The sequence below is a fragment of the Phoxinus phoxinus genome (assembly GCF_949152265.1).
Source record: "Phoxinus phoxinus genome assembly, chromosome: 22".
In the NCBI taxonomy this organism is placed as follows: domain Eukaryota; kingdom Metazoa; phylum Chordata; class Actinopteri; order Cypriniformes; family Leuciscidae; genus Phoxinus; species Phoxinus phoxinus.
The window spans coordinates 24,868,701-24,894,380 of record NC_136897.1 but is presented as its reverse complement, the minus strand read 5'-3'; the positions used below and the strand labels follow the sequence as shown (position 1 = coordinate 24,894,380).

The following is a 25,680-nucleotide window of genomic DNA, read 5'->3' as shown; positions in this document are numbered from 1 at the left end:
TGTATTATAATGTAACCATTGATAGAATATAGTGTCATGGCTATATATTTATATTTGCTTGACTTAAAATAACGGTTTTTACTGAGCGTGCTTGCAATACATTGTAATGTGTTTAGATTTGAATTTTTGTTTTGGATGGTTTTATTTATGAAATAGATAAATACTGTAATAGGAAATGATACACTGTGATACAACTACCGGTATGTCTGTATACAGTATATGCAATATTTAACATATTTACGTAATTTAGTATGTTTACTGTTTAATCTGTGTGCTTTTTAAAGTATTAAGGGAAAAGTTGTTCTCTCAAAACTGTTTCTGGCTGCTGTAATATTAATCAGTCTCTAAAACCTCTGCTCTCCAGATGTCTGCCTTGCAGCAGCAGCAGAATGCAATGATGAGAAAGGTGAAGAGAACTCTGCCCAGTCCCCCACCAGATGAGACCCCTGTACCGATTGTAACACCAGCAATTCCCCATATATACAGTTCCCCTGGAGCATCCCAGAGGGTTTTGCCACGTCCTTCACAGGGTGCAATGAAGGCAGGCTTGCTAAGTGAACTGAAAGCCGTAGAGCAAGAATCCACCAAATTACGTAAACAGCAGGCTGAGTTAGAGGAAGAGGAGAAGGAGATTGATGCTAAGCTACGATACTTGGAAATGGGCATCACCCAGCGCAAGGAAACCAGGGTGAAAGAGAGAGAGAGGAGAGAGTTGGCATACCTGCGATGCATTGGGGATGCACGTGACTACATGTCAGATAGTGAGCTGAATAATTTGCGATTAGCTGGGGTAGGTCCAGGCACCTATGAAGAAAATGGAATGTTGTCACGCCCAAGTACAGCTCCTCTCAACCAGTTTACTTCTGATTTGAATGCATCTCAGTACCCTCCTACCTCCTCATATGTTCCATATCAATATCCACAGGCCCAGCCCACACCCACACAACCACCCACTGCCACCTATCAGCAGATTGGGTTTCAGCCAACACCGTACCCAACCTCCTCACATCCCCAGCCTGGAACCTTCCAACCTCATCCTCCTCAACCTTCATCCTATCAGACCCCAGGGCCATACCAGACTCATAGCTACGGTCAGCCTACTTATGAGTCTGATCTTGGTTTGCAGCAGGCCAGTCACCAGGGATTTCAACCAACTGCACCTTTACAAGGGCAGACCCTACCTTATCCTGCACAGAGCATGTCCTTCCAACCCCAAGCAGACATGCTTTCTGCCCATCAAAGGCCAAGGCAAACCTCGCTTGCTGATCTAGAACAGAAACTACCCACAAACTATGAAGTTATCAGTAATCCGTCCGTTCCAATAGCAACATCAGCTCAAGAGACTGGATTCAGCGGTGTCTATTCCTCGCCGCTAAACAATGCTTATGGTCAGTATCGTCCCTCTGACCAACCATTGGCTGAACGTATTCCAAGTCCATCATCAGGATATGTAACAGATGGTGTCTACGCCACAAATCTAGAACAAAATATACCCAGAAATTATGTAATGATTGATGATATCAGTGAACTCACAAAAGAAAATATGGGGTCCTCTGACATGTCACGGGTAGGTTATGGAAGTGAGAATGGCCCACGTGGACCAACTTATGGCGATGGCTCTGAGAATTTATATGGAAGAACTTCAAACACCTATCAAAGTGGAGTAGACAGCCATGGACATCCAAGTACCACTGTAAGTGGTTCTGCTTATTATTATGATGACTATAAGCACCCTTCACGCAGCAGTGGGGGAATGGGTAGCCAGAAGCACTCATCAAAAAATTTGGCACCTGCCGTTTCATCCAAACGTAGCAAACATAGGAAGCAAGGTATGGAGCAAAAAATCTCCAAGTTTTCTCCAATTGAAGAAGCTCGAGATGTAGAGTCTGATCTAGCCTCCTACACCATGACAACATCAACAGGTGGTAGCTGCACTGTAGTGTCCAGGACTGGCGTGAAAAAGAGCTATGATCAACAGAAGTACTATGGATCAAGAGAGGCATTAGAAGAGGATGATCGTCTTTATGGCTCTGGACGTTCAAGGTCCACAGGTTATGGCATGGATAAAATTTCTTCCAGAGACTCAAGTGGCTACCGAAGTAAATCTTATGAGAGGGACGCCATGGAGCGATCACAGAGGGGCACCCATGGTCGTAGTGGCCGTCCTTCTATGCGTACACAGAACTCTGAGGAAGAGAGTCCTCTAAGTCCCGTTGGAAAGCCCATGGGAATTGGTCGTGGCTCTGTGCCAGATCCTCATGATGTACGAAATCAGTATGGCTCCAGCCATTCCTTACCAGATGTACAGGACCACCATATAAGGGATATACCTAAGAGTCATGTATATAAGCCAGATGACCCTTACCTTGCAGATGACATGCACTGTGCTGTTTCAGACAGTGAAGGTAACTGGTGCTGAATTTAAAAACTGCCTGTTAAAATGCATCCAACAATTAAAAACTTGCATGCCAATGATCTTGCCTTGAAGGCAGAGAGAACAAAAGTTTGGACTATTATTGTGAATGCTTTAATAAATGCATGAAACCATATATGCCTTTTTTGCATGAACTGCATGGTGTGATCGTTTATCTTTTTGAGATTGTGATTCAAATGTCTGTACAATCTGTCTTTTGTTTTTTCTCATTGATGGCTGTTTTTTTTGGCTTCCTTTTCTTTTTCTTTGGCTGTTATCTTTGGGATTTGAGCGTTGCATGGCTTCAGTGTGTTCAGATACTGTTCATTGCCATTGGCATTTCCTATAGCACAAAGTATTGACTTTCTCCCTTCATTTCCCAAAAAGCCTATCATTTGGGTCAGGAGGAGACAGACTGGTTTGAAAAACCACGTGAAGCTCGGTCAGATCGCTCTAGACACCATGGGAGTGGAAGTCACTCATCCTCTAGCAGGAGGGGCAATGTTAAGCACACTTACCATGATTATGATGAGCCCCCTGAGGAAGACCTGTGGCCTCAAGACGAGTATGGACATCAACGGCATTCTTCTTCCACCTCATCTCGGGAACACCGTCACCATGGCAGCAGCTCAGGAAGACACTCTTCTTCCCGTCATTCTTCAGATGATCCCAGGTCGTCTCGTTCTTCAAGATCACATCCAAAAGATCCTTCCACCCGCTCAGACGGCCGTGCCGCAACATCCTCCACACAGAAAAGATCCCCAGATCCACGATCTGCTGGCCACAGAGACTCAGGAGAATACTCCCGTGATCCATCAGGCCACCACCATGGCTCAAGTGGACAACGGGGGCAGAGGCAACCAGGCTCATCCAGAAGGCAGGAGCCCCCTTCAGGTTCTAGGCCGCAGCAGGGTCTTGGAGAGCAGCAACCACAACCACAGCAAGGACAGCATCGATCCACATCTGGCCAGCAAACATCTGCCAAGCAGACAGGGTCTCAGCCACCTGAGGCAGGGCAGCAAGGACAACACCAATTGGGACAAACAACCCGTACACAGCAGCAGCCACCACAGCAACCTGGGCAACAGCCAGCAAACACAATGGGAGCAAATCAGCCCACAACCACAGCTGCTGGCATGGGAACAGGTATAACTCAGCAGCAATCAAAGCCAGGTCAGGCTCCAGCACAGGCAAGACAACAGCCAGGAGGACCCCCCACCGCCCAGCCAGCTGCTGCTGTGGTGAGTTTTCATAAATATTGCTTAAGACACATTTACTGTAAAACCACATTACACATTTGGTTATATGAGGTATGTTTTAAGTATTATACATAAGCTTGCCCTTGAAAGTGTGATAGACAAATATTTAATTTCTTTTAAATTAGTTAATAGTTTCTTTAACGTTGCCCCTCATTGGTTGTGCAGGTAAAATCTGAGCCTGCTGCACCTGCACCTGCACCTTCACCTGCACCTGCTCCTGCACCTGCACCTGCACCAACTCCTGCAGTTGCTATTGGATCAAAAGCTGTACCTCAAGCTGCAAAACCCCCCCTGATTCCTGCTACAGGAATCGGTAAGTAGAAATAACTGATTTTCAGCAAGACAGGGAAACATTTTTCATTACTGGTGTATGATCTAAGCAGATCTAAGATTATGTGCCTTTGTCTTTTCAGGTTCAAAGGCAGCACCCCGGCCAGGGGGTATAGGCAGCGCTGCACAACCGCCTGCAGAAGGAGAAAATGTTATTACAAAGATCTTGCAGGGAGGAGCAGCGGAGCAAGCTGGAAAATTAGGAGATGGTATGGAACTGTGAAACATAAGCAATCAAAATTTTGGCAACAGGGATGGAGACAGATGTTATGGAGAATATGTGGCATGTCTTGACTTAGGATAGTAATTAGTTGGCATTTAGCAGATGCTTTTCTTCCAGAACAGCTTTCACTACAGTAATTTCAGGGATAGCACCCAAGGGTAACCTGAGTTTAAGTGAAAAATGGCTGAGGCCTGAGCAGTACTGTGATCTCAGTAATTCTCAATTCCTGAGTTACTCCTACTTGGGATTGAATCTTCAGCCGTCAGTTGCAGCCCGGGGGCCGTATTCACAAAAAATCTTAAGGCTAAAAGTTGCTCCTAATCAGGGTCTTAAAAACTAAAAACTAAAAAAAGAATGGGTTCACTCCGAGCAGAATCAGTATTTAAACTTTTCTGTTCATGCGTTCCTTCTGTAACATTACCGTTCCGAAAACAGTGTGATTAGAAAAAATACCAGTTAATAACGTTATTTTTTAAAACTCTTTATTCTTGCCCTATACTTTATACACTAACTTGAATAGAACTGCATACTAAGACTAAACCTTGCAACTCCAGAGGATCCGCAAATTGACAGCAATACCTCATAAAGTAGCTCGACCCGCCTCAATCGTTATATTTCTAGGGTGGGCCAGCGGCTTCCAAAATCACGTTCACGTTACATATTTCTCCTTCCTGCTGTCTGCCTGCTATACTTCTCTACCAACCACTGTGTGTGATTTAAAAGAGCGCGCTCGTTAAAAAGTGACATCCATAGCAACGAGTTCAACCCAGCCGTGCTCTTATATTAAGAGTTGCTTAGTAAAAATTGCTCTTATGAGATTTGTGAATAGGTTTTAAGCTAAAACTCATTGTTAATATGGCTCAAGATGTTTTAAGATATGGCACCTAAATTGTGTTTTTGTTATGCTCATCTTTTATACAGCTGTATCTGCTCTCGGGAAGAAGTTTACTTCATTTTGGTGATCTGCTGAGAAGGTGAGCAAACACTGTGCATTAACCTTCTGACAATATCATTTTGTTGAATTTGTTGAATGTGGTTTATACTAGTTAGCACTAGATTGGTAGCCATGCTGGTTAAGCTAGTTAAAAAGTAGTAAGAGTATTGGTGACACATTTCTTGCATCACCCTTTTAAATTATTAGTGTTTGTAACTGTTACTTGTATGAACTACATATGAGCTTTTTAAACCCTTTGGGATTTTTTTTTGTTTTGCTCAATTGTTCCTCAGGCATAAGTTGGGGTGACTTGGAGTTAGAACTGGAAAAACCTATGAATTTATTGCTGCCATTTAACATCTTTAGCCTGAGGGCGGGGTACACCTGAGGACACTGGTGAGTATTTTATTCTGCAACCTCAGAACAAGTTGAATAATACTACTCCAGGCAATTTTAAATACCAAATTGAATTCTTTCTAATATATGTCATTATGACGAATTACCTTTTTAACTTTGTTGTGAGTGTACAGTCTCATTGCATTGTGGGAGATAAAGTTAAACCAACGTGTGTGAAAATCAGAATGCAAATACATTGACTACAAATGTATGCAGCTAGGGCTGTGGAAAAGGTAATGACTTGCGGTTTAATGCTGAAGGACAGAGCATTTCTTCTCAGAGTGCTTTTGCTTCTTGATCTGTACTTCAGACAGGGCTATTATGCAACCGTGTCCTCTGCCACTTGCTCTGTCGAAGGTTAGAGTTCAGATTAGCTGACCCTGATCTGAGGCCACTGAAATCTAACCTTTCACTATTCAGCGTGGGTGAATTGGGTCAGTCAAAGTGAGCTATAATTAGCAGGCAGATCAGTGGGCTTGGCTTAGCATTAGCATCCGTGCAAAGCTCAGTCATCTTTGTGCTGGCAATATTCTGATGAGTCACATTAATCAAGACGCAATCAAAATTGCACAGTGTACCATGTCAAAGAGTTGTACCAGAAATTAAACTGAAACTGTAAGGGAAAAGTTTTATTTTATATTTATTTTTTTTAAGTTCTGTACATGGATTAGCTTTGTATTCACCAACTGTACAGTGAAATGTGGCCATAAAATCGCTTGAACTATCGAACCTCTTATTCTCTGCTGACCATAGCCTTTCCTGCAGTAGTCATATTTCTTCCATTCCTTTATCTGCCTGTGGTCTGTCCCTTCCTCCTCATACTGTCGCTGGTATTGTATCATGGCGACTGTTGTGGTATTTTACTGTCAGTGGGTGTGTTGCATGTGTAGATCCAAAGAAAGGATCTGGGATAAAACAGGTTTAGGGGCTCCTTAAACCACGGCTAATCCGATTCAACTCTCGGCTATCCAATCCAAATCCTGCTCCATACATCAGCGTGGTTTACTTATGCAATCACAGTGGAAGGTGTGAGAGTCATTCTAGTCACTATACTCACATTAAAAGCAATATACTGTACTCTTCATGCAACCTCAAAAACGTTGATTTCTTTTTTAGATTTGTTAAGGCTGGTTGTGCATGTACTAAATGCAGTAGTATTGCTGAACATCATGCCATACATTTTAAGTCAAGCTTTCCATCTTTTCTGACTGTAATTTTTGCCATTTATTCAAATTTGTGGTGACAATGTCAACTTTGTTTACAAATTTGTTTAGCTTGTGTACACATGGTGCACACCAATGTTTAATACTGTTAAAAAGATGTTGGTGTGAGAAATCCAGCCTCTTCTGCCCTCTAGTATTTAAGAAGAGTACTACATTTTATAACCCTCAAAAATTAAAGTAAACTGGGCCAGTGTTTTAAAACTGAAATATGAAGCTTGTGTTTTTGTTAAATCACTTACAATAATTATTCTGTTAAATCCCATTTGAGTTGTAATGAGTCTAAAAGGTCATTTTTTAGGTGTGTGTGTGTGTGTGTGTGTGTGTGTGTGTGTGTGTGTGTGTGTGTGTGTGTGTGTGTGTGTGTGTGTGTATGTGTGTTTTATGGGTTAACTTTTGGTTTTATACAGACAATGTCAGTAAGTGATTCTATTCAAGTGATGCTATCTCCTGCCAACATGTATAAAAGCATGTACTTTAGAAACATTTAGGGTTATTTTAATATTTCTTGCCTGGACCTTTCGACTTCCACTGTAATTGCATTTTAACCTGAGCGTTGAGGCAAAAAAAAAAAAAAATTCTGTGGTAATGGACATTGTCATAAATTCTGTCAGTAAAGCTTAATTTGCATTGAAATTATGAGCAAGTTGAGCAACTCTGCACTCTGACTATGCTGGAACAATACCAAATATTGTAATATGTCTTTCTTTTATCTCTTCTCCAGATGTTTTCAATGAAAACATCAGGATGAAATTCACAGGCCCGGTCTATCCAATGATATCTACATAGCAACCAAAACCGGAGGCTCAATCTTTCTTCCAAAGTGTTTCCATAGTTGCTATTTTTGCAATTACAGTTCCCAAAATGCCAAACTGCCTGTTCTTTTTGAGGTTTTTCCAATTATGTCTTCCCTCATATGACATAATCTGTGCTCAGGTGACCCTCCCTATTCCAAAAACAGCATGAAGATGTCAAGCAGCTGCAGTTCTTAGCTTTTTGCAGTCCTAATGAAGACTTCTCTGCCCAGACTCAAAGAGACCGTAGCAGTGAAGGAGAATAGCTACCTTACAAAGGCTTAAAAACAAACTGTTTAAAAAAATGTACGCTCGATTTCTAAGATCTTGACATTCCAATATGGCGATGATTGACCCTCTCTATGAATGTTTTTGTTCCTCCCTAACCTTTTTGTCACGTGTGTAATGAATGCAAATGTGTAAACCGTGGACATGGAATGCACGCACAAAAAAAAAAAAAATGTATACATATATGAGATATATATATATATATATGAATCCATATCTAGACAACTTTTCAGAGTCTCTAAGGGTGAAGCCATGTGCACCTTGTATAAAAAGCTGGTTATTTAACGTAAAACTATCAGTCAAGTGCAGAGGTCAGTAATATCAGAATGTTAGCATAGTCGTGTCCCTCTTTTATCAACCATTAAGCCATCGCTACCCTATCCCAGAATCCCCTAATTTTTTTTATTTATTTTTTTGCGTGTTAGCTTCTTATCAGTTTCGCCTAATTTTCTTTTAAATTAAGAGCCTTACTAATATTTTTTACTTGTATACCTCACATATTTTTTTAAAGTTCCACATCATCCTTACTTGATTTATTTTGCACAAGTGTATACTGCTGAACATGTACATATCTCTCGTTAACACACTGCTATTGTAAGTTAATGATTTGTGTATTTATGTATTTATATTTCGGTTACTTCTTTGTTTAATGTTTGGTATTATTATTATTATTATTATAATTATTTATACCTTTACATTTTTTTCCTTGTCATTATTGATAACTAAACTGTTTTTATGCCCCCGTCCCCCCCTTAAGCAATAGCATGCTAATCCATACAGAGCACAATAATTTTGCATCCAAGTTCCTCGTCACAGATGTGATTGTCATACATAGACAGCTAAAATAAGTTTCTACAAACCCCAATAAACTACGCCATCACCATCTCGCCCATCCAGATGTTCCAAAAAAAAACTAAAACATTTACTGATATGTAGATCCACCTAGAAAAAGGGTTTGAACTAATTTCAAATGTTCTATGCAATAATCCATGTAAAAACCTTTTCCCACTGCGACATCCCTCACCGATACTGCATTACGATATGTTCAAATATGACTAGGGACATGTTTGTATTTACCTTGTACGTATGAAAATATCGAACTACTAGATTTCTTTCTTATTATTTTAGTGGCATGTTTATAAAAGCCCTCGTCTTCCCTAGTTTTCAGGGAATCTGTTGCCAAAGGGTTAACTGTGTGGACTGTTGGTCTTGGACATCCACCATCTCTGTTGCTTGCAGCATGATTCTGCTCAGCTCTCTTTGGCTCTTTGTAATGCTGTCATTCGCTCTTCGTGTCTGCAGTTTGATCAGGCGACAAGTCGGGCACACAGCTTATGCACTCGTTATTTCATCTCCTTCAACAGGGAAGCGTCGTTTTACATTCGTGCTTGCTTGCGAATGTTGTCGTGTCCACGCTGAATTTACACACAGGTCTCCGTGCAATGCATGTCTGGTTACCACCGAGAGAAAATGGAAAATAAATAGCATTACGATAGCAGAAAATGACGTGGATATGTAAAATTGAAAATGTCATCACAATCAAAACTATGCTTTGGAGAAGATTCGAAGGCGACTTGCTGTAAACGTGATCACTGCACCGTATAGCATGAATTCACCTCCATGCCATTCATATGAAAATCAGGGCATGCACATTGAAAGCACAAACATCACCATTTGAGTTTGCGAGGTGCGTTGATTAGAGGCGAATCTTTTCCTTTTTGATACTGGAATGTTGTTTAGGCAATCAAGACTCTATGATGAAGAATAATAACTCTTCGACATCACTGTTACCATGGAGATATTCAATAACAAGTGCATGAGCCAAAGTTGCCACCACAAAAAGCCGGCCACAGTGATAGATAGAAATACGCAAACACGGACATATCTACACAAACAGGCATGTAAACACACAAACGCATACACACACACACACATATAGACTAACCGTCGCTGTAAATACTGACTTTGGTTATTTTGTACAGTGTTTAAATATCATGAGTAAAATGATGGCCGTCTTGTGCAACTTCACGCCGGCCTTGCTGCCAACCTTTTGTGCTTTTGTGTATAAAAGAATAATGATGATTATTGTTATTATTATGAGAAAAAAAAATATCATAGTATATATGTTGCTGGCTCTCAATGACTGTTGATTACAGTGGGGTGGGGGTGGGGGGGGGGGATAGAAACTTACAATCCGAAAACATTTGGTCTGTGTAGGGTTTCTATAGCCTACTATTGTGTTTGTTAAATTTAAATACAATGGAAAAACATGTAAGTGGCTTCCATCATGACCGTGCCAGAAATGAGGGTTCAGAGTGAATAAACATGTATTATAAATTCAACTGGGAATTGGGTAAAACAACACGGGGGGGGGAAAAAGTGAAAAATTCTCTCACGAATGAAGATTCACTCACTGTTGTAAGTGCAATGGGCTAAATGTGAGTCCAGTATTCATTGTGAAATATTGTGTTCTTTTCAATGTATTCCTGTTAAAAGATAAATTTTGGTGCATCATGTCATGTAATGTGATTATGAAAATAATGAACCTGCAATTTGTTTCCAGACTGGAGAAGAATAAAGACAAAAAACTAAAATTGACATGGTCTCTTGTGTTGATGTCTGTCACTCATTGCAGGAAAATGACATTTTGGAGAAAAGGTACGTCAACCTCTCTTTCTTATCCTAAGATCTTACCCCATACTTCAATTTGAAATGCCTAAACTTAAGTAACACCGTTTGGTTGTGTAATTCATCTTGCACCATGTGTGCTACACAGACATACATGAATTATAGGCCTACGTCAAATCATGTGGCATGAGTTTTTTTTGTTACTTTTCTTAATTGATTCAACATCAGTAGAGCTGGTCCACAATGCAACACATGTAATTTAGGAACTGCATATGCATTGATAAAATCCACACAAATTCACTGTTTGAAGATGCAAATCTGACCTCTAGGTGTCATCAGAGGACCATTCGTCTCAATGTGAGCTATGCAACGTAATATGAAATAATTTAGCATTTTGAAATGAACTTTGCGGCTCTGCAATTTGACTGGAATCAAAAATAGCAAACGCTCACTCTCTAAATAATCAATATTTTGTGCACTGATAATTAAATTCTTTCCCCAAAGGCCACAAACAAGGACGACGATTGATTTTGTTTGGCAATCAGCGTCCCCAGTGAAAGAAAGGATGAGAACGATAATGATGTTGTGGGAAGACAACATGCCTGCTATGCAGAGAACATTTTCCTCTCTTAGTTTTCCTGTGCAATTAAATACTGTACTTTATCACAGTTGTGCCTTTATGTAAAGCTCGATGGAACATTTGTTCAACACTGAGATAAAGTGATAAACTGAAACAGGCCTCGGCCTTCTGTGAATGGAACTTGATGCAGATGATGTGTGTTTGTGTAACTGTGTACGTGTTTTCTTGTCCACCCACTGTCACACATACTCAACGTCAACGTTTGCTAAAATCCCTCCGCACCAGGACGGCTGGTAGCATGTAAAAGCGCTGTGATCAGGCATTATTCACACCACCTAGGGACTGGTTGGTAAGGTTGAGTCATGCACAGGCTAATTAAGTCATTTGCTGGAAACTTACATTTCACATTGAAAACAACATTTCATTTTACGCAGAAACCAAGTTAAAGCTGAAAAAAAAAAAAGACAACAGACCCTAAAGAGATTGTCTCAAATATGTGTTTATTCATTACAATTTATTCATTATGAATATTAAATGGATTTAATACCATATTATTATAATATTTCATGTATTATAATACATACCCGCAGGCTAAATTTAACAGCCCAAAATGATCTTGCACTCCTTAACAGCAATACATCTGTGGTCACAATCTTCTTATAATGTATCTGTTCTCTTCTACTTTAATAATCAAAGTCCAGGGCGTTTTAAAGACAGACCTCTGACGGTCTCTGGCCTTAAGCATCACGTCTGGAGTCAGAGCTGGAGGGGAAGTGTGTGACAGGCAGCCAATCACAGAGCACCGGAGGCATCAAAGCCAATTACAGCAGTGGTCACATGACCACACTTGGCTGCATATGATTGGCATGGCCGCAGACAGTGGATAGCTCATCCGTCAACTTCATGCAAACTTCTTAGAAGTGACCTTCACAGAATTCATAATGAGAAAAGCAGTTAGTAGTACTAAATTAACTTTTCACCTCCCATTGGTTTAAAAAAATAAATACATATAAATATATATGCACACGCAAATAAATTGTATATATATATATATATATATATATATATATATATATATATAAAGAAAAATATCATATACATGTTCATATATATATGAAGAAAAAAATAGAGAGGCTACATCTGCACACATATCTACACGTGTGTGTGGTTGATACATATGTACATTATTTGTGTGTATGTGTATATATGCACACACAAATAAATACTGTAAATATAGTCTACTGTATATATATATATATATATATATAAACAGATTATGATATATAATTATATATATATAGTGAATTTATATATACAGTATGTTTATTTGTGTATTCAGTACATTTATTTGTGTGTATATATATATGACCACACTTGGCCGCAGACAGTGGGTAGCTCACCCGTCAACTTCATGCAAACTTCTTATAATAAGTATATATATATATATATTTGCTTTGATTTTCCTCATTTTTAAGTTAATTTGAAGGATTGTTCTCTTTCTCTATGTGCTTTTGCTCATCATAGCTTAACCTTATTTTAACCTTTGTGTTAACAGTATTTATAGACGACACTGACTTCAAATTGAGCTTATCAATTGTTAATATAGTGCCATACACGATAGGCTACACGCATGACAACGCCTCGTGGTCGACGCTTCTCCTCTCTCACTTTTATGCGCTGGCCCTTTAAATCTGAAGCTCATTTATGCGTTCGGGGGCCGAGCTTGTGTACGTGTGTCCAATCAGAGCGCGGGATGTTGATGCTGGAGTGGATGCAGGACACTGGACGCTGATGCTGATGCTGGGGGACCCGCACAGTGATGGAGCGGCGACGACGCTGAAAAGGTAACCTAACGAGATCTAACGACACGGGCTTTCATTCACTCCGTTTAGGGAGAGTTTATATTAAAGGATCCACATTAGAATGGATTTATCGATTTGAGCTAATTATATTAATTTTGAATGATGGAAAATGAGCTTAAATCCGCTGTAGTATGAACGAGATGAAGCGTCGATCGAAGCTGTTTCAAATGCATTTGCTTTAGGATTAATGCATACTCGAAATTAAAATGTATGAGTTCTAGTCTATCTTCATAGTAAACGGTTGATATTTTCTCTATGGATGTTTCTGTGTGTGGTCTAAATGAGAATAATTCGATGTTAGAAATGACATTTATTAAGCTTAATAATGTTGATTACACCTATCATTTTTAAGTGTTAATGTAGGTGTATTACATCTTCAAATATATATTGCACTCTGGTTTTCTCAAAGATATCTTCTCATTTGGGAAAAAACATGGGCTTGTATGACTTGTCAGCCTCTAGGAGTGATTTTTGGGGGATGATTGACATCGCTGAAAGCCAATCAGAAAGCAGATGTTTTCCGCGCAGCCAGTGGCTGAATGATGAGGGAGGGCTTTCACATGCGGCTTCTGTCTGATCTTCAAAAGATCCAATAATTTATTGTTTTTTGAATAGTGTCTCTGGCGACCATTGATTACAAGGGACTATTTTTTCCACAATGTGACCTACAGGCATCTGTAAGCGACGGTTTTGTATAGTGTGTGAACAGTCAGCATTGCTTCAAAATTATTTTATTTTGTATTATTATCATTAAGATATAACCGAGAAGAGAAACATGTCATAATGTTTTATACTTGGAAATCTCTGGAAATGTTAAGGGAATTTCTATAGTGAATACATTTTTAGATATACATGCCTTATATACATGTGTGCAATGTTTAAAAATGTTTTTAAATCCAGTAAATATAAGATAAAGATTGATATTCACTAAGGTGAGGGAAATGTTTGTTAGGTTTTTGAGGTTAAATTAAGGAACTTTTGAGGAATAGTTTCAGCATTTGCTTTTCTTTTATTACACTCTAAAAAATGCTGGGTTGTTTCAACCCAATTTTGGGTCAAATATGGACAAACCCAAACGTTGGGTTAAAAATGTAATGTAAAAATGTAACCCTGCGGCTGGGTTTGTCCATATTTGACCCAAAATTGGGTTGAAACAACCCAGCATTTTTTAGAGTGTACATCTGCCAACAAGTGATCTGCTCTGATTTGTGGTGATAGACTTTTAGTGAATGAGATAGGCCAATTTTACCAGGGTAAAAAAATGAGTTGAATTCAATTGTGGGTTCGAGCCATACACTGAACAAATATCGCTTGGCCAGTTCCTCTTTTAACATGTGGTGTTATTGAAGTCTGGGTAATTTGCCCTGTGTGCCTCTATGAACACACTGTTTCGAGTGTCAGGGTGGGTGTCAGAGAGAGAGTGGCTCATGATATGTACCCTACCACCTTGATTAAGCCATTTATGCTGGAGAGCAGCTGGCTTCTATATATTACAGACCAAAATAAAATAAAAAAAAGCTCTTTCTGTCCCATTCAGGCGAGATTAAGGTTCTCTGCTGTTATTAACCAGCTCAGTCTCTGTTACCTATGTCCGTTGAGACCAAAAAGCGACATTTGCTTGTTTAAAAGATGCTGTTGGCTGATACTTTTATCTAAAGTGACTTAGAAGTGTGTTCACACTTGGCGTTTTTTTTTTTTATCAAAACGAACCCATGTGCGATTGCTCAGTTAGTGTGGTTCATTTGAATAAGTGTGAACTCTGACATCTGAACCCTGGTGCCAACAAACAAGTGGACCGAGATGCTTAAAAGATGGTCTTCCAAACAAACTCTGGTGCGGTTCTAATGAAATATGAACACAACACGAACCAAAGACATCAAACAAACCAAAAAACGGGACGTGATGTCACAATATACGACCCTAAAAACGTCAGAATGCTCAAGCGTACCTGTTTTTTCTCGTCATGGGAGTTAAGTTGCCCATTACAGTCCGGTACAGGCATCGGAAATGCCATCTCCTTGCAGCAGATCTCAGTTTGTGTGTAACACAGGAATTCCCGGTACTGTTTTGACTCTGTTACACATTTTATAAGCTCTTCACAAGTTCCTAAGCTGGTAAAAATACCATCATATGTACAGACCTGCAATGAGTGCGTTTAGCCCAGGAAACAGCATTGTTTTGAACGTTGGGTAAGTTACGTTGCAAAATATACCTCATAATTTTAATTCTTTAGATTTTTAATTCTTTAAATCTTTAGGTTCGGTCTTAAAAATGACAGTGTGGACACCTAAACGAACCAGGATTAAATATATCATTACCTTTTTTGGTTCGGACCAAAAGAACCAAGAGAACAGAACTACAAGTGTGAACACACAACTTAACATCGCATTATCTGTCATTTTACATTAAAACACTGTCAAACTGATGGGTTTCGCAAGTAAAGACAATTAAAACCTGTATATTTTACTGTAAAAAAACACATTATATTTTATGGAGTATAAGTTTTGTTTCTTCTCATATTTGTTAGTAAATGAACATTGGGATGTTTGGTGTTTCATTTTCTGTTATTTAGTTAATGTTTATTGCATTGTTAGTGTAATGTTGGTGTTGTTTTATGGACAGGAGACTTACAATGGAGTCTGATTCCTCATGTGGCTTTCTCTTTTACCACCTGTATTATGGTTACAGTACAGTTTAAGGTAAAAAGATGATTTTGGTAGTTCAAGTATATGAAATTATAAGATGTAAAAAATGCAGGCACCGATATATAATCCAAAAATACTGGAAACACAGTAATCGTATTTTTACAGTGAATTTCTAGCAATCGAAGTTGCCTTTTTACCGCAAATTTAACAGGATATTTTTGGAGTGACTTGTTGAAGGGTTAAGCAACCACCCAGAAAACAGGCAGGCAAGCCAAGTGGCAGATTTTTGTCAAAATCTTGGCATTTGGGTGCATTTGTTTCCTTTTTTTGTTCGTTTGTCCAGTATGGCGTGCTATATATGGTCTCTGGCTAGAAAGATGAGGGCCGGACATGTCCTTTCTCTGGCATGGAAGTGCACAGATGACCAGGCCATCTGCATTCCGGCTTCGATTCGTTTCAGCATAAATGTACATTTCTCACTCTCTCTCTCTCTCTCCCTCACACGCCCATGAATGCCCACACATCCTCACTTTTCATACGAGTGAAAACAGGTGCTCTCTCCTTCATCATCTCAGTCACTGTTGCCATAGCAACCCTCTCCACAGCATCAGCGTCATCCCAGCGAGCAGCAAGTGGTCCCCACCTCTGAGAAAAACTGCAGGGCACTTTTCATTTTGACTCATCTTTCCGAAGAATAGACACTGGCGTTATCCTGAACGAAATTGAAGGAAGTTATGTTTTCTTCAAAATGAAAAGGAACAAAATGTTTCCCAGGAACTTACATCTCTGCATTTTGCTTAACTTTAGGCTGTTATGAATGAAGGAGAGATATGCACAGCTCTAAAATATTAATTGGCAAGAAATCTATATTTGTCTGCAATATTTTTAGTACTGAAAAAGGTTTTATTGTTAAATTAATTAACTGTACTTTCAGCTTTTGTCAAGTCACCTTATACAATACAGATTGTTTCAAAGAAGCTTCACAGTGATAAACAGGAAAGTAACAGAAACGATGATGCAAACCACTTCAAATATGAGACAAATTCAAAATCTGCTGTAAAGCAGCTCTTAAAAAAAAATCAATAGTGTCATTATTCAGCTCAAGTCAGTTCAGTGTTGATTTAGTTTATCAAGAAAGAAATAATTTCAAATCACCTACAGTATAAACAGTTCTACAGAAGACAATAATGTTGTTATTCAGCTCCAGTTAGTTTAGAGTTGATTCAGTTTATCAATTATGAAATATATTTGAATCAGCTATAAACAGCTCAAGACTATAGTGTTGTTATTCAGCTCAAGTCAGTTTAGAGTTTAATAAATGCATTACATATGCCAATAATATGCTTCAATTTGTGGTGATAGACTTGAATTAGATATCAGCACAAGTTCTGTGGGAAAAACGTGTGTTATATCCAAATGATTGACTTGTGTTGAACGGATTTCTCCAGACAATAGTTGGCGATTTTAAGTCTTCGACCTCATTTTAAGTGTGTTCTCTTTTCTAGGATGCACTAAACACCCCTGTCAATCTGCGAGGGGCTTTTCTTACGGACGGCAGGCTCTCCGTGTTACAGAAGCTTGTGAGATGTATGGCAGTGCGCGGGCCGTCGGCCACATGGAGGGCAGCCCCGCTCGCTCCCCGCGGCTGCCCCGCTCTCCTCGGCTGGGACACCGTCGGGCTAACAGCGGCAGCTCGGGTGGCAAGACCTTATCCATGGAGAACATCCAGTCCCTCAATGCTGCCTACGCCACGTCTGGGCCAATGTACCTGAGCGACCACGAAGCCGTTGGATCCACGGCTACCTACCCCAAAGGCACCATGACGCTGGGTCGGGCCACGAGTCGAGCGATGTACGGCGCTCGGGTCACGGCTATGGGCAGCACCCCTAACATCCACACGGCAGGAATCCCTCACGCCGACCTGCTGTCTTACGGTGACCTGGGCTCGCTGTCGATGCTCCACCACCAGGGGACGCCGTCTGCTCTGCTGCGGCAGGCGGTCAGGGGAGGGGGCGGGGAACTTTTGGAGCTCCAGGCACAGCTACGGGACATGCAGAGGGAAAACGATCTCCTTCGGAGGGAGCTGGACCTGAAGGACAGCAAGCTGGGCTCCTCCGCCAACAGCATCAAGAGCTTCTGGAGCCCCGAGTTGAAGAAAGAACGTATAATGAGGAAAGAGGAGGCAGCGCGCACTTCTATCCTCAAAGAACAGATGCGGGTGACCCATGAGGAGAATCAGGTAAGGATAAAAATACCCTTGCACATTTTAAAATAAAGGTTCTTCAGAGGTTGTTTACAGGACTTCTTCCTATTAAGGCCCATTTTCTGTTCTGTTCTGTTTTCTGTTCTGGTTCTTGAGATTTATGTATAGTTCTTTGGAGATGTTACATACATTATATGTTTCAAATTAGTATATTGGTTCTAGATATCACCCAGAAGGAAAAGCCCTTCTGTTTTTTTTTTCTTTGTACCACCAATATGTAGAACTTTCTAAAGAACCATAGAACTGAAAAAGGTTCTCAAATTATGTCAGGTTGTCACTACAAAACCCTTTTTGGAACCTTTATTTTGAAACCCTTATTATTCAATGAAATGTAAAAAACAATAGATTATGGCATTTATAGATAACTTATTGTCACCTCAATACTTTTGATAAGCTTAGCAAGTAGAGTTTGATGTACACTACCGTTCAAACGTTTGGGGTCAGTCGTTTTTTTTAAACACTCTTAGGGCTCGTTTACACAGGACAAAGGCAAAGCTAAAACGCAAGACGCGGGCAGTGGAATGGGGAAAGAACGCAAGGTCTCGAAATGCGTTCTTTAAAAGTTGAACCTCTTGGCTACGTAACCCTCGTTCCCTGAAGGAGGGAACGGATACATACGTGGTCGTACCGACGAATTGGGATCGCGCCAATGTCAACGTACGTAGAGTGTGACGACTGAAAGGGAACGTCTTGGTTACGGATGTACCCCTCATTCCCTGACGAATTGGGATCGTGCCAATTTGTCTGTAAGTCAACGTACGTTGAATGTAACTAACTGAAAGGGAATTGATTTTAACTTGAGTGCCGCGTTTTTAGAACGCTGTGTCGTGCGCTGCAAAAGACGCGAGTGCAATGGTTATACACGTCCGTAGTAGTAAGTGTTTACAGAAAAACAATGGAAAAGGAAAAACATGTTCTGTGTGAACGATCCTTTATTTAGCAAGGACGCATTAAATTGATCAAAAAATTACAATAAAAACATTTATGAGGTTATAAAATATTTTTATTTCAAATTTTGTTCTTTTGAACTTTTTATTCATCAGAGAATCCTGATTTTTTTTATATATATATATATATATATATTAAGCAGCACAACTGTTTTCAACATCGATAATAATAAGAAATGTTTCTTGATCAGCAAGTCAGCGTGTTAGAATGATTTCTGAAAAGTCAGCTTTGCCATTACAGAAATAAATATTTTAAAATACATTAAAATAGAAAACATTTATTTTAAATTGTAATGAAATTATACTGTTTTTACTGTATTTTTGATCCAATAAATGAGCAGCCTTGGTGAGCAGAAGATACTTCTTTCAAAAACATTTAAAATATCAAACCAACCCCAAACTTTTGAACGGTAATAACTACATTTAAAGAAAAACATGTTAACCCAAAAATTAAAACTGGCATTGGTTAACTCACCCTCATGTTGGTCAAATACGAATTACTTTCATCTGTGGAACACAAAATGCTCAAAATGTAGAACGGAAAATGTGTATTCTTAAAATTGACAAGCAGTGTGAACACGGAAAGTTCCTTTTCCACGGCACACAGGTTTGAAACGACATGGTGATTCCCTTTAAGACTACTGTAGTCTATTAGCTGGCTATCAGTAAAAGTTCCTTCTTGAGGGAAACGCCTAGTCCACGAATGCTTGTGTTGCCAAGGTTGCTCTTTCTGCCTCCAGTTTTGGTGTCATGTGGGCTGTGCTCCTTTCTTCTCCTCCGTTCTGTGTCTCATTCAACTGTGTAATCACACTCTCACTCTTTTTTTTTCACCACCCACTCTCATGCTCTTTAAGTCTCTTCACAGCTGATTTCTTTTTTGGGTTGTCTGTCTTTTATGTGGCACTTCTGGAAAGAGGCTCTTATAATCATTAATATTTCATAATTTAATCGGATGTGGCAGTCTGTCAATGGACAGGCCAAAGCCACAAATACTGGAACACATTTTAGACAGTTCTGGCTCTAAAATTTAAGTAGATGAGCCACATTTAAAGCCATTGTAGAATATCTTATATTCATATCTGTGACCCCGCATCAGTTGAATTCTATTTTTATTCTGCAAAGTTGCTATATTACAAAATATGTCTTTTAAGACCCTCTAAAAAGAATCGGTACTGGTAAACCCTCTTAAAAAATAATTAAATGTATATATATATATATATATATATATATTTACACTATTGTTCTGGTTCGGTCAGATTTTTGAATGTTTTTTAAAGAAGTCTTTTCTGCTTATCATGGCTGCATTTCTTTGATAAAAAATACAGTAAAAATAGTAATATCATTACAATTTAAAATAACTGTTTTCTATTTAAATAAATTCTAAAGTGTAATTTATTCCAGTGATGCAAAGCTGATTTTTCAGCATCATTACTCCAGTCTTCAGTGTCACATGATCCTTCAGAAATCATTCTATGTTGATTTGCTGCTCAAGAAACTTTCTTCTGATTATTATCAATGAAAAGAGTTGTATTGCTTCATATTGTTGTGGAAACCGTGATGCCGTTTTTTCAGGATTATTTGATGAGTAGAAAGTTCAAAACAGCAGCATTTATTTAAAATAGAAATCTTTTGTAACATCGTAAATGTCTTTACTGTCATGTTTGATCAATTAGATGCATTCTTCATTAGGCAAAATATTAATTTTGCCTCAGTAGATAGTTCATTTTAAATGTTTGTCAATAGAGAAAATGATTTTTACTGCCAGATAATTCTAACCTGTAATATGGCGGCTGTAGAAATGGAAGCTTCTCCTTAAGAGCGAATCATGTGTCTGATAGTGGCATCACCTGCTTTTTGCTCTCTTTTGTATTGGCATTAGCTAAACTGGCTTTAAAATGTCGAAAGAAACATTCTGATGTAGTTGATATCAGATTTTATTCCTGGTTTATTGGAACATAATCTTGAAAACCAGTTTTGGAGATTTCGCTATTTTCAGTAAACATGCACTTTATGTGTTACCAATATGGCCGCCAAATGAGCTGACTTTCCCGAAAGGGACTTGTGTTTAATACTGTACAGCTCTTTAGTGAGTATACAGTGTCGCACAACTTCTCGTTCCTTTTCGATTAACAACCTTCAAAAAAAAGGGTGATGGTTCAAGATCAGTTTCATGTATTCAACAGTTGAGGACTGGAGGCATTTGTTTACTCACAGTCTCACCTCTCCCTGTCTATCTGTGTTTCTGTCTGCGAGTGGAGCATTGGCCTAGTTAAATCACACTCCGTCAGCACGCTGCACGAGGCCAGAAGAAGAAGGAATGTCAAGGACAAATGCTTGTCTGAGAGACTTTGTTTCCCTCCATCTGATTCCTTGTCTTCTCTGCCACCATTTCACTCTAGCGCTGTCCATTATTCCCGCTCTCTCTGTCAACCAGCTCTCTCTTTGGCTCCTCTCCTGTCGCACATCCTCACTCTGAGCTTCTTCCTCTCTCGTCCTCGTCCTGTGTCCTTCCCATCCATCTTGTTCTCCGTTACTCTATCCACCCATCCTCTAAGGCACCATATGGCATTTTCTCATATATTTTGGATGACATATGGATCCTGTATATTGGAAACACAATGTCTCGCAAAGCATTCAGGCCTTTTACCAGTTCACTAATTTGACTGAATTGCATTTCACATTGGAATTTAGTGACATTTTATTACTTTGCGCTGGTGGGCAAATCCACAATTGTATAGAATTTCGGCTTCGTTTTATTCACCATCCTTGAGTTTAATCTGGTGCCATGTGTATTTCAATTGAGTCATTAATTTAAACACAAATATGTCTCCTTTTATAGGCTTGTTATAGTTTGCACTGTATTCACAAAAGTAAATTTGCCTACTGCAATTGACCCTTCGCAGGGAGCTTGATTGACAGGTGATCTGACCAATGTTGTTAAAACAACATTCCTTCTGATGTTCATTCATGTTTATTTGATGCTATAAATTAACAGGAAGAGATGATCGGTTCACGAGCAGCTTTAACTGATGCAGCGATCTGTCAGACACATTAAAGAGCCACAAAACGGTCTTTATTGTTTAAATTTATTTTAAAAAATGACCAAATTTGAAAGGTGAAACTTTGTTTCATTTGTTTAATATCAAAAGTAACCGAAAAGTAATCTGGTCTGTCCTGTCTGTCAGCGCGTTGTCGGTGTCCTCTCTGAGAGCGGTGTAGCTTGTCGGACATAGCGACAGTAACTAAGGGGGGGGGGTCTTTGCGAACGGTCAATTAAAAGTGTGTGTTTATTTAATAGAGACATTTTGGCAGTTATTCATCAAATGGTGAAAAACGTCATCTCCTGATTTACCATGGAACCAAGAACCAGTTCAGGTGTCTCGATCTTGCAAATTGTATTATGCACAATTGTTTTGTGCATTTACCAGATTTGCATAATTCCTTTAGAGAATTGTGCACTAAAACAACACGGATACTGCATGCAAATGCAATAAATTGCATTAAGTGGGCACAGTACTTTCCTTCCTATATCTCATAATGTAGCATTGCAATGTGACTGTGTTGTAAAAGGGATTTTTAACAAAAATGAAATGCTGAAATATGCCATTTGCTTAAATATTCAGTTTCTGGGCTGCAGAAGTTTATTTGAATAAATAACAGTGACCCTAGCGGGGACATCATTTCCTTGCAAATGACTTGAGAATCATTTCAATTACTATCACGTTTTCTGGATAAAAGCCCTCCAGTTCAAGTATTCTGGTTGTAAGTGAAGGACATTTGTGGAGATGAAGACTAAAGAAGTTATAATTCCAAAGATCTAAAGTAAAACAAATGCATAAATTAGCAACCGTGGGGTGGAAATGGGTACTTATTAAAACTGAAGAAAGGAGCAAAACACAGTGTAGTATTGTAGGAGGAGGCTAGAAGCTGAAGCTTGTGAGGTAGTTCATTATCAACAGGTCAGTTCATACACACAGGGCCAAATTAATATCGGAGTGGTATAATAAAAGTCCTGTCAGATAGATTATTTGAAAATTGCAGTGAACAAGCGCTCTCCAAATAACCCGAATGACCTGGAGGAAATATATCTGGTTACTCTCGTTGCGCAGGAGATTTAATGGAGTTCTCACGTTCGATTGAAGACTCTTAAAAACAGAAACTAATTAGACTGGTGTCCACACTGGACTCTTTTTCAAATCTGAACACAGTGGGAGAGACATTGTGAGATCTCTTCTGAAACTCTAGAGGTAAATGTGAGATTAGGGTGTTTTTCTCAAGAGAACATTTTAATAAGCAAGATAGCTACAGTACATTGAGAGGTTCTGATTATTTCCTAGCTCTGTATTATGCTTTTGTTCACATTAAAACATGCTGTTTAAACATGAAAAAAGGAATGCAAAGTTGAAAAGCAAAAGGTCGCAGAACCCGATTTCACCAAGTGCAACATCCTTGAACAACGTTGCAATCAACCAATCAGATTTAAGGGACAAGTTTACAGTTTATGTCAAGTTTAGGTTTACAACCTTCTAGTGTTATTCACTATCAGTTCCCTCTGATTTTAGGGATAACATGGTTAGGGTTAGATTTAGAGGTAAGGATATGATTACATTTTCAGACAGGAATGTTGTTCCAGGATCAACTAAATATGTTCGGCAAAACTCGGCAAAATCAGGACGTGCATGGAGTTATTCTCTACAACAGTAAGCACTGTTTCCCTGCAAATGCATTAATTGTAGTCTTCAGTTTTCTTCCAGGAACAAACATGTCACAATATCCCTCATTTAATTAATTTCCACCCAAGGCATGCACAAAATAAAAGGGGGAAGACCTGGTTTAGTAAATCTTGCGGTTATGGTGAGGAGCCTGATATTTCCAAAACACGCAAGAAGGGGTTGACCAATCACAACACACTGGACCAGCAGACCAATCAGAGCACATTACAACTTTCGATAGGAGAGGTTTCAACTAAACAGAGCATTATACAACCATAAGCCTGACTTTCAGTCTTCCTGAGTCCACACTTTCATAATTCTGCTAGATCAGCCCGATCTCACGGCAATTCGTACGAATTTTTTACGAGGTGGCTAATTCGTACCAATTCATACGACCTCACTCGTACGAATTTGTAAGTTTTTTGCTAAATCGTACATATTTTACGAGTTGCCAAAATCGTATGAATTCATACGAATGACCTACCCCTGACCCCGCCCCTAAACCTACCCATCACGTGGGTTTAGACAAATCGTACAAATTCGTACGAGTGAGGTCGTACAAATTCGTACGAATTAGCCACCTTTTAATCACTCGTACAAATTCGTACGAATTGGTCGTGACGTGAGATAGCGTTGGCTAGATGGAAGTCTGCTGTAGATCTCGTCTCAGTGCCGGCTCGGCAAAAGTGTCAAAATCTGCTCCAGGAGGGTGTAGCTCCAACCAGCTCCAAAAACACCTGCCTGGAAGTTTCTAAACCTGAAGAACTTGATTATCTAGTTCAGGTGCGCTAAAGGTTGGAGCTAAACTATGCTGGACAGTGACCTTGCAGGAACTGAGTTAGACACCCCTGCCCTATGGTCTTGTGGACTTATCGGACACGCACACGATTGTAAGTCCACAAGTGTGTCCACATGAAGTGTGCCATTTGGGACAGGACCCTAGGAAAAGAGGTGCTGGAACAATGTAAAATATATAAAAATCATGTGTTTTTGAACATTCTAGCAACCCACCCTATTCTGGTAGATAGGTCCCCTTTACATAAGAAAATGACCTTGCATTTAGTTTGCATAAATATAAAATTACTGCAAGCTCGCTATTGAGGAGCAGATGTTACAGGAGATACTGGAACAGGGATACTGAAAAACACAAATGAGATTGGATATGCAAGTTAGGCAGGCTTATGCTGTGAAAGAGTGTGTGTCTCATTTCTCCTTCCGTGAAGCTGTCCCTTCATCTGAGTCTTCAAGGTTAAGTCAGGATAGTGTCACCACAGCTCCCAGCAACACCTGTGCGTGCGTGTGTGTGTGTGTGTGTGTGTGTGTGTGTGTGTGTGTGTGTGTGTGTGTGTCCGACGTCCGTGCAGCACCCTGAAAATGGGAAAGGACATTAGCAGAGCTGTAGGTGCTTATCCAGTGACAGTACCGTGACACGGATAGTGCCCTGTGGTAGAAAGTAACAAGATTAGACATGCAAGGGGTTTCTTATGAAGACCTCGGAGTTTAGGTTACAACACCAGACATTGGATTCATATTATTATGCATTTGTTTGTTTTAATTGAAATAGTGTAAATCATTAATTAAATGTGCATTTTAAATGTAATGTAAGTCGTTTTAGATTAAAAAAGGCCTCTTCCAAGTGCATACACGTAAATGTAAAATGACTTATGGTGACATTTTTCATAGAGGCTTTTATGAACAACATATGCGAACAAAAAGGTGTTGTGCTTGGAAAGGAGGTTGGTTCGCATCAGTTTAACCGTTAACCGTAAGAATAAAATGTCCCTGCTATATGACAGATATCACTAAAATCTGTTTTTAAAATTAATTTATTATTTTTATTTTATATTATGAAATAAATGGCAACATATTTTTAAACGTAATGTAAATGTTTTGGTTCTAAATATATTTTAAAAATACATCTTGCATTTACCTAAAATGTATTTTAAGACTGAAAATGATTTTTTTTTGCCCATTAAATTATATATAATGTTTTGCCATTTGACAGTTTAAACAAAACATATTTTCAATTTGAAAGGTATATTTCCTTATACAATGTTTTTTTCACCATACATTTTAAAATTGTCACGTTTTGAGGGTGAGCAAAAACGCACCGTGGTGGATTTGTCCCTTTAAATGCAAATGAGTTTGTGTGTCCCTTTAAATGCAAATGAGCTGCTGCTCCCGGC

The 25,680-nt window shown here is 39.2% G+C and overlaps 2 protein-coding genes across 2 annotated transcripts in view; both read left to right on the top strand.

Moving 5' to 3' along the window:
• The window catches only part of bsnb (bassoon (presynaptic cytomatrix protein) b), an 83,928-nt gene extending 75,912 nt beyond the window's left edge, over window positions 1-8,016 (top strand). The window contains exons 6-12 of the mRNA XM_079598535.1: window positions 365-2,405; window positions 2,801-3,654; window positions 3,838-3,985; window positions 4,086-4,211; window positions 5,147-5,199; window positions 5,453-5,555; window positions 7,500-8,016. Of these exons, the coding sequence (XP_079454661.1) occupies window positions 365-2,405; window positions 2,801-3,654; window positions 3,838-3,985; window positions 4,086-4,211; window positions 5,147-5,187 (3,210 nt within the window). The 3' untranslated portion in view covers window positions 5,188-5,199; window positions 5,453-5,555; window positions 7,500-8,016. The remainder of the gene's footprint in view (window positions 1-364; window positions 2,406-2,800; window positions 3,655-3,837; window positions 3,986-4,085; window positions 4,212-5,146; window positions 5,200-5,452; window positions 5,556-7,499) is intronic.
• Window positions 8,017-12,845: 4,829 nt separating this feature from the next.
• Window positions 12,846-25,680, top strand: part of erc2 (ELKS/RAB6-interacting/CAST family member 2) — a 50,638-nt gene continuing 37,803 nt past the window's right edge. The window contains exons 1-2 of the mRNA XM_079598554.1: window positions 12,846-12,909; window positions 17,078-17,811. Of these exons, the coding sequence (XP_079454680.1) occupies window positions 17,158-17,811 (654 nt within the window). The 5' untranslated portion in view covers window positions 12,846-12,909; window positions 17,078-17,157. The remainder of the gene's footprint in view (window positions 12,910-17,077; window positions 17,812-25,680) is intronic.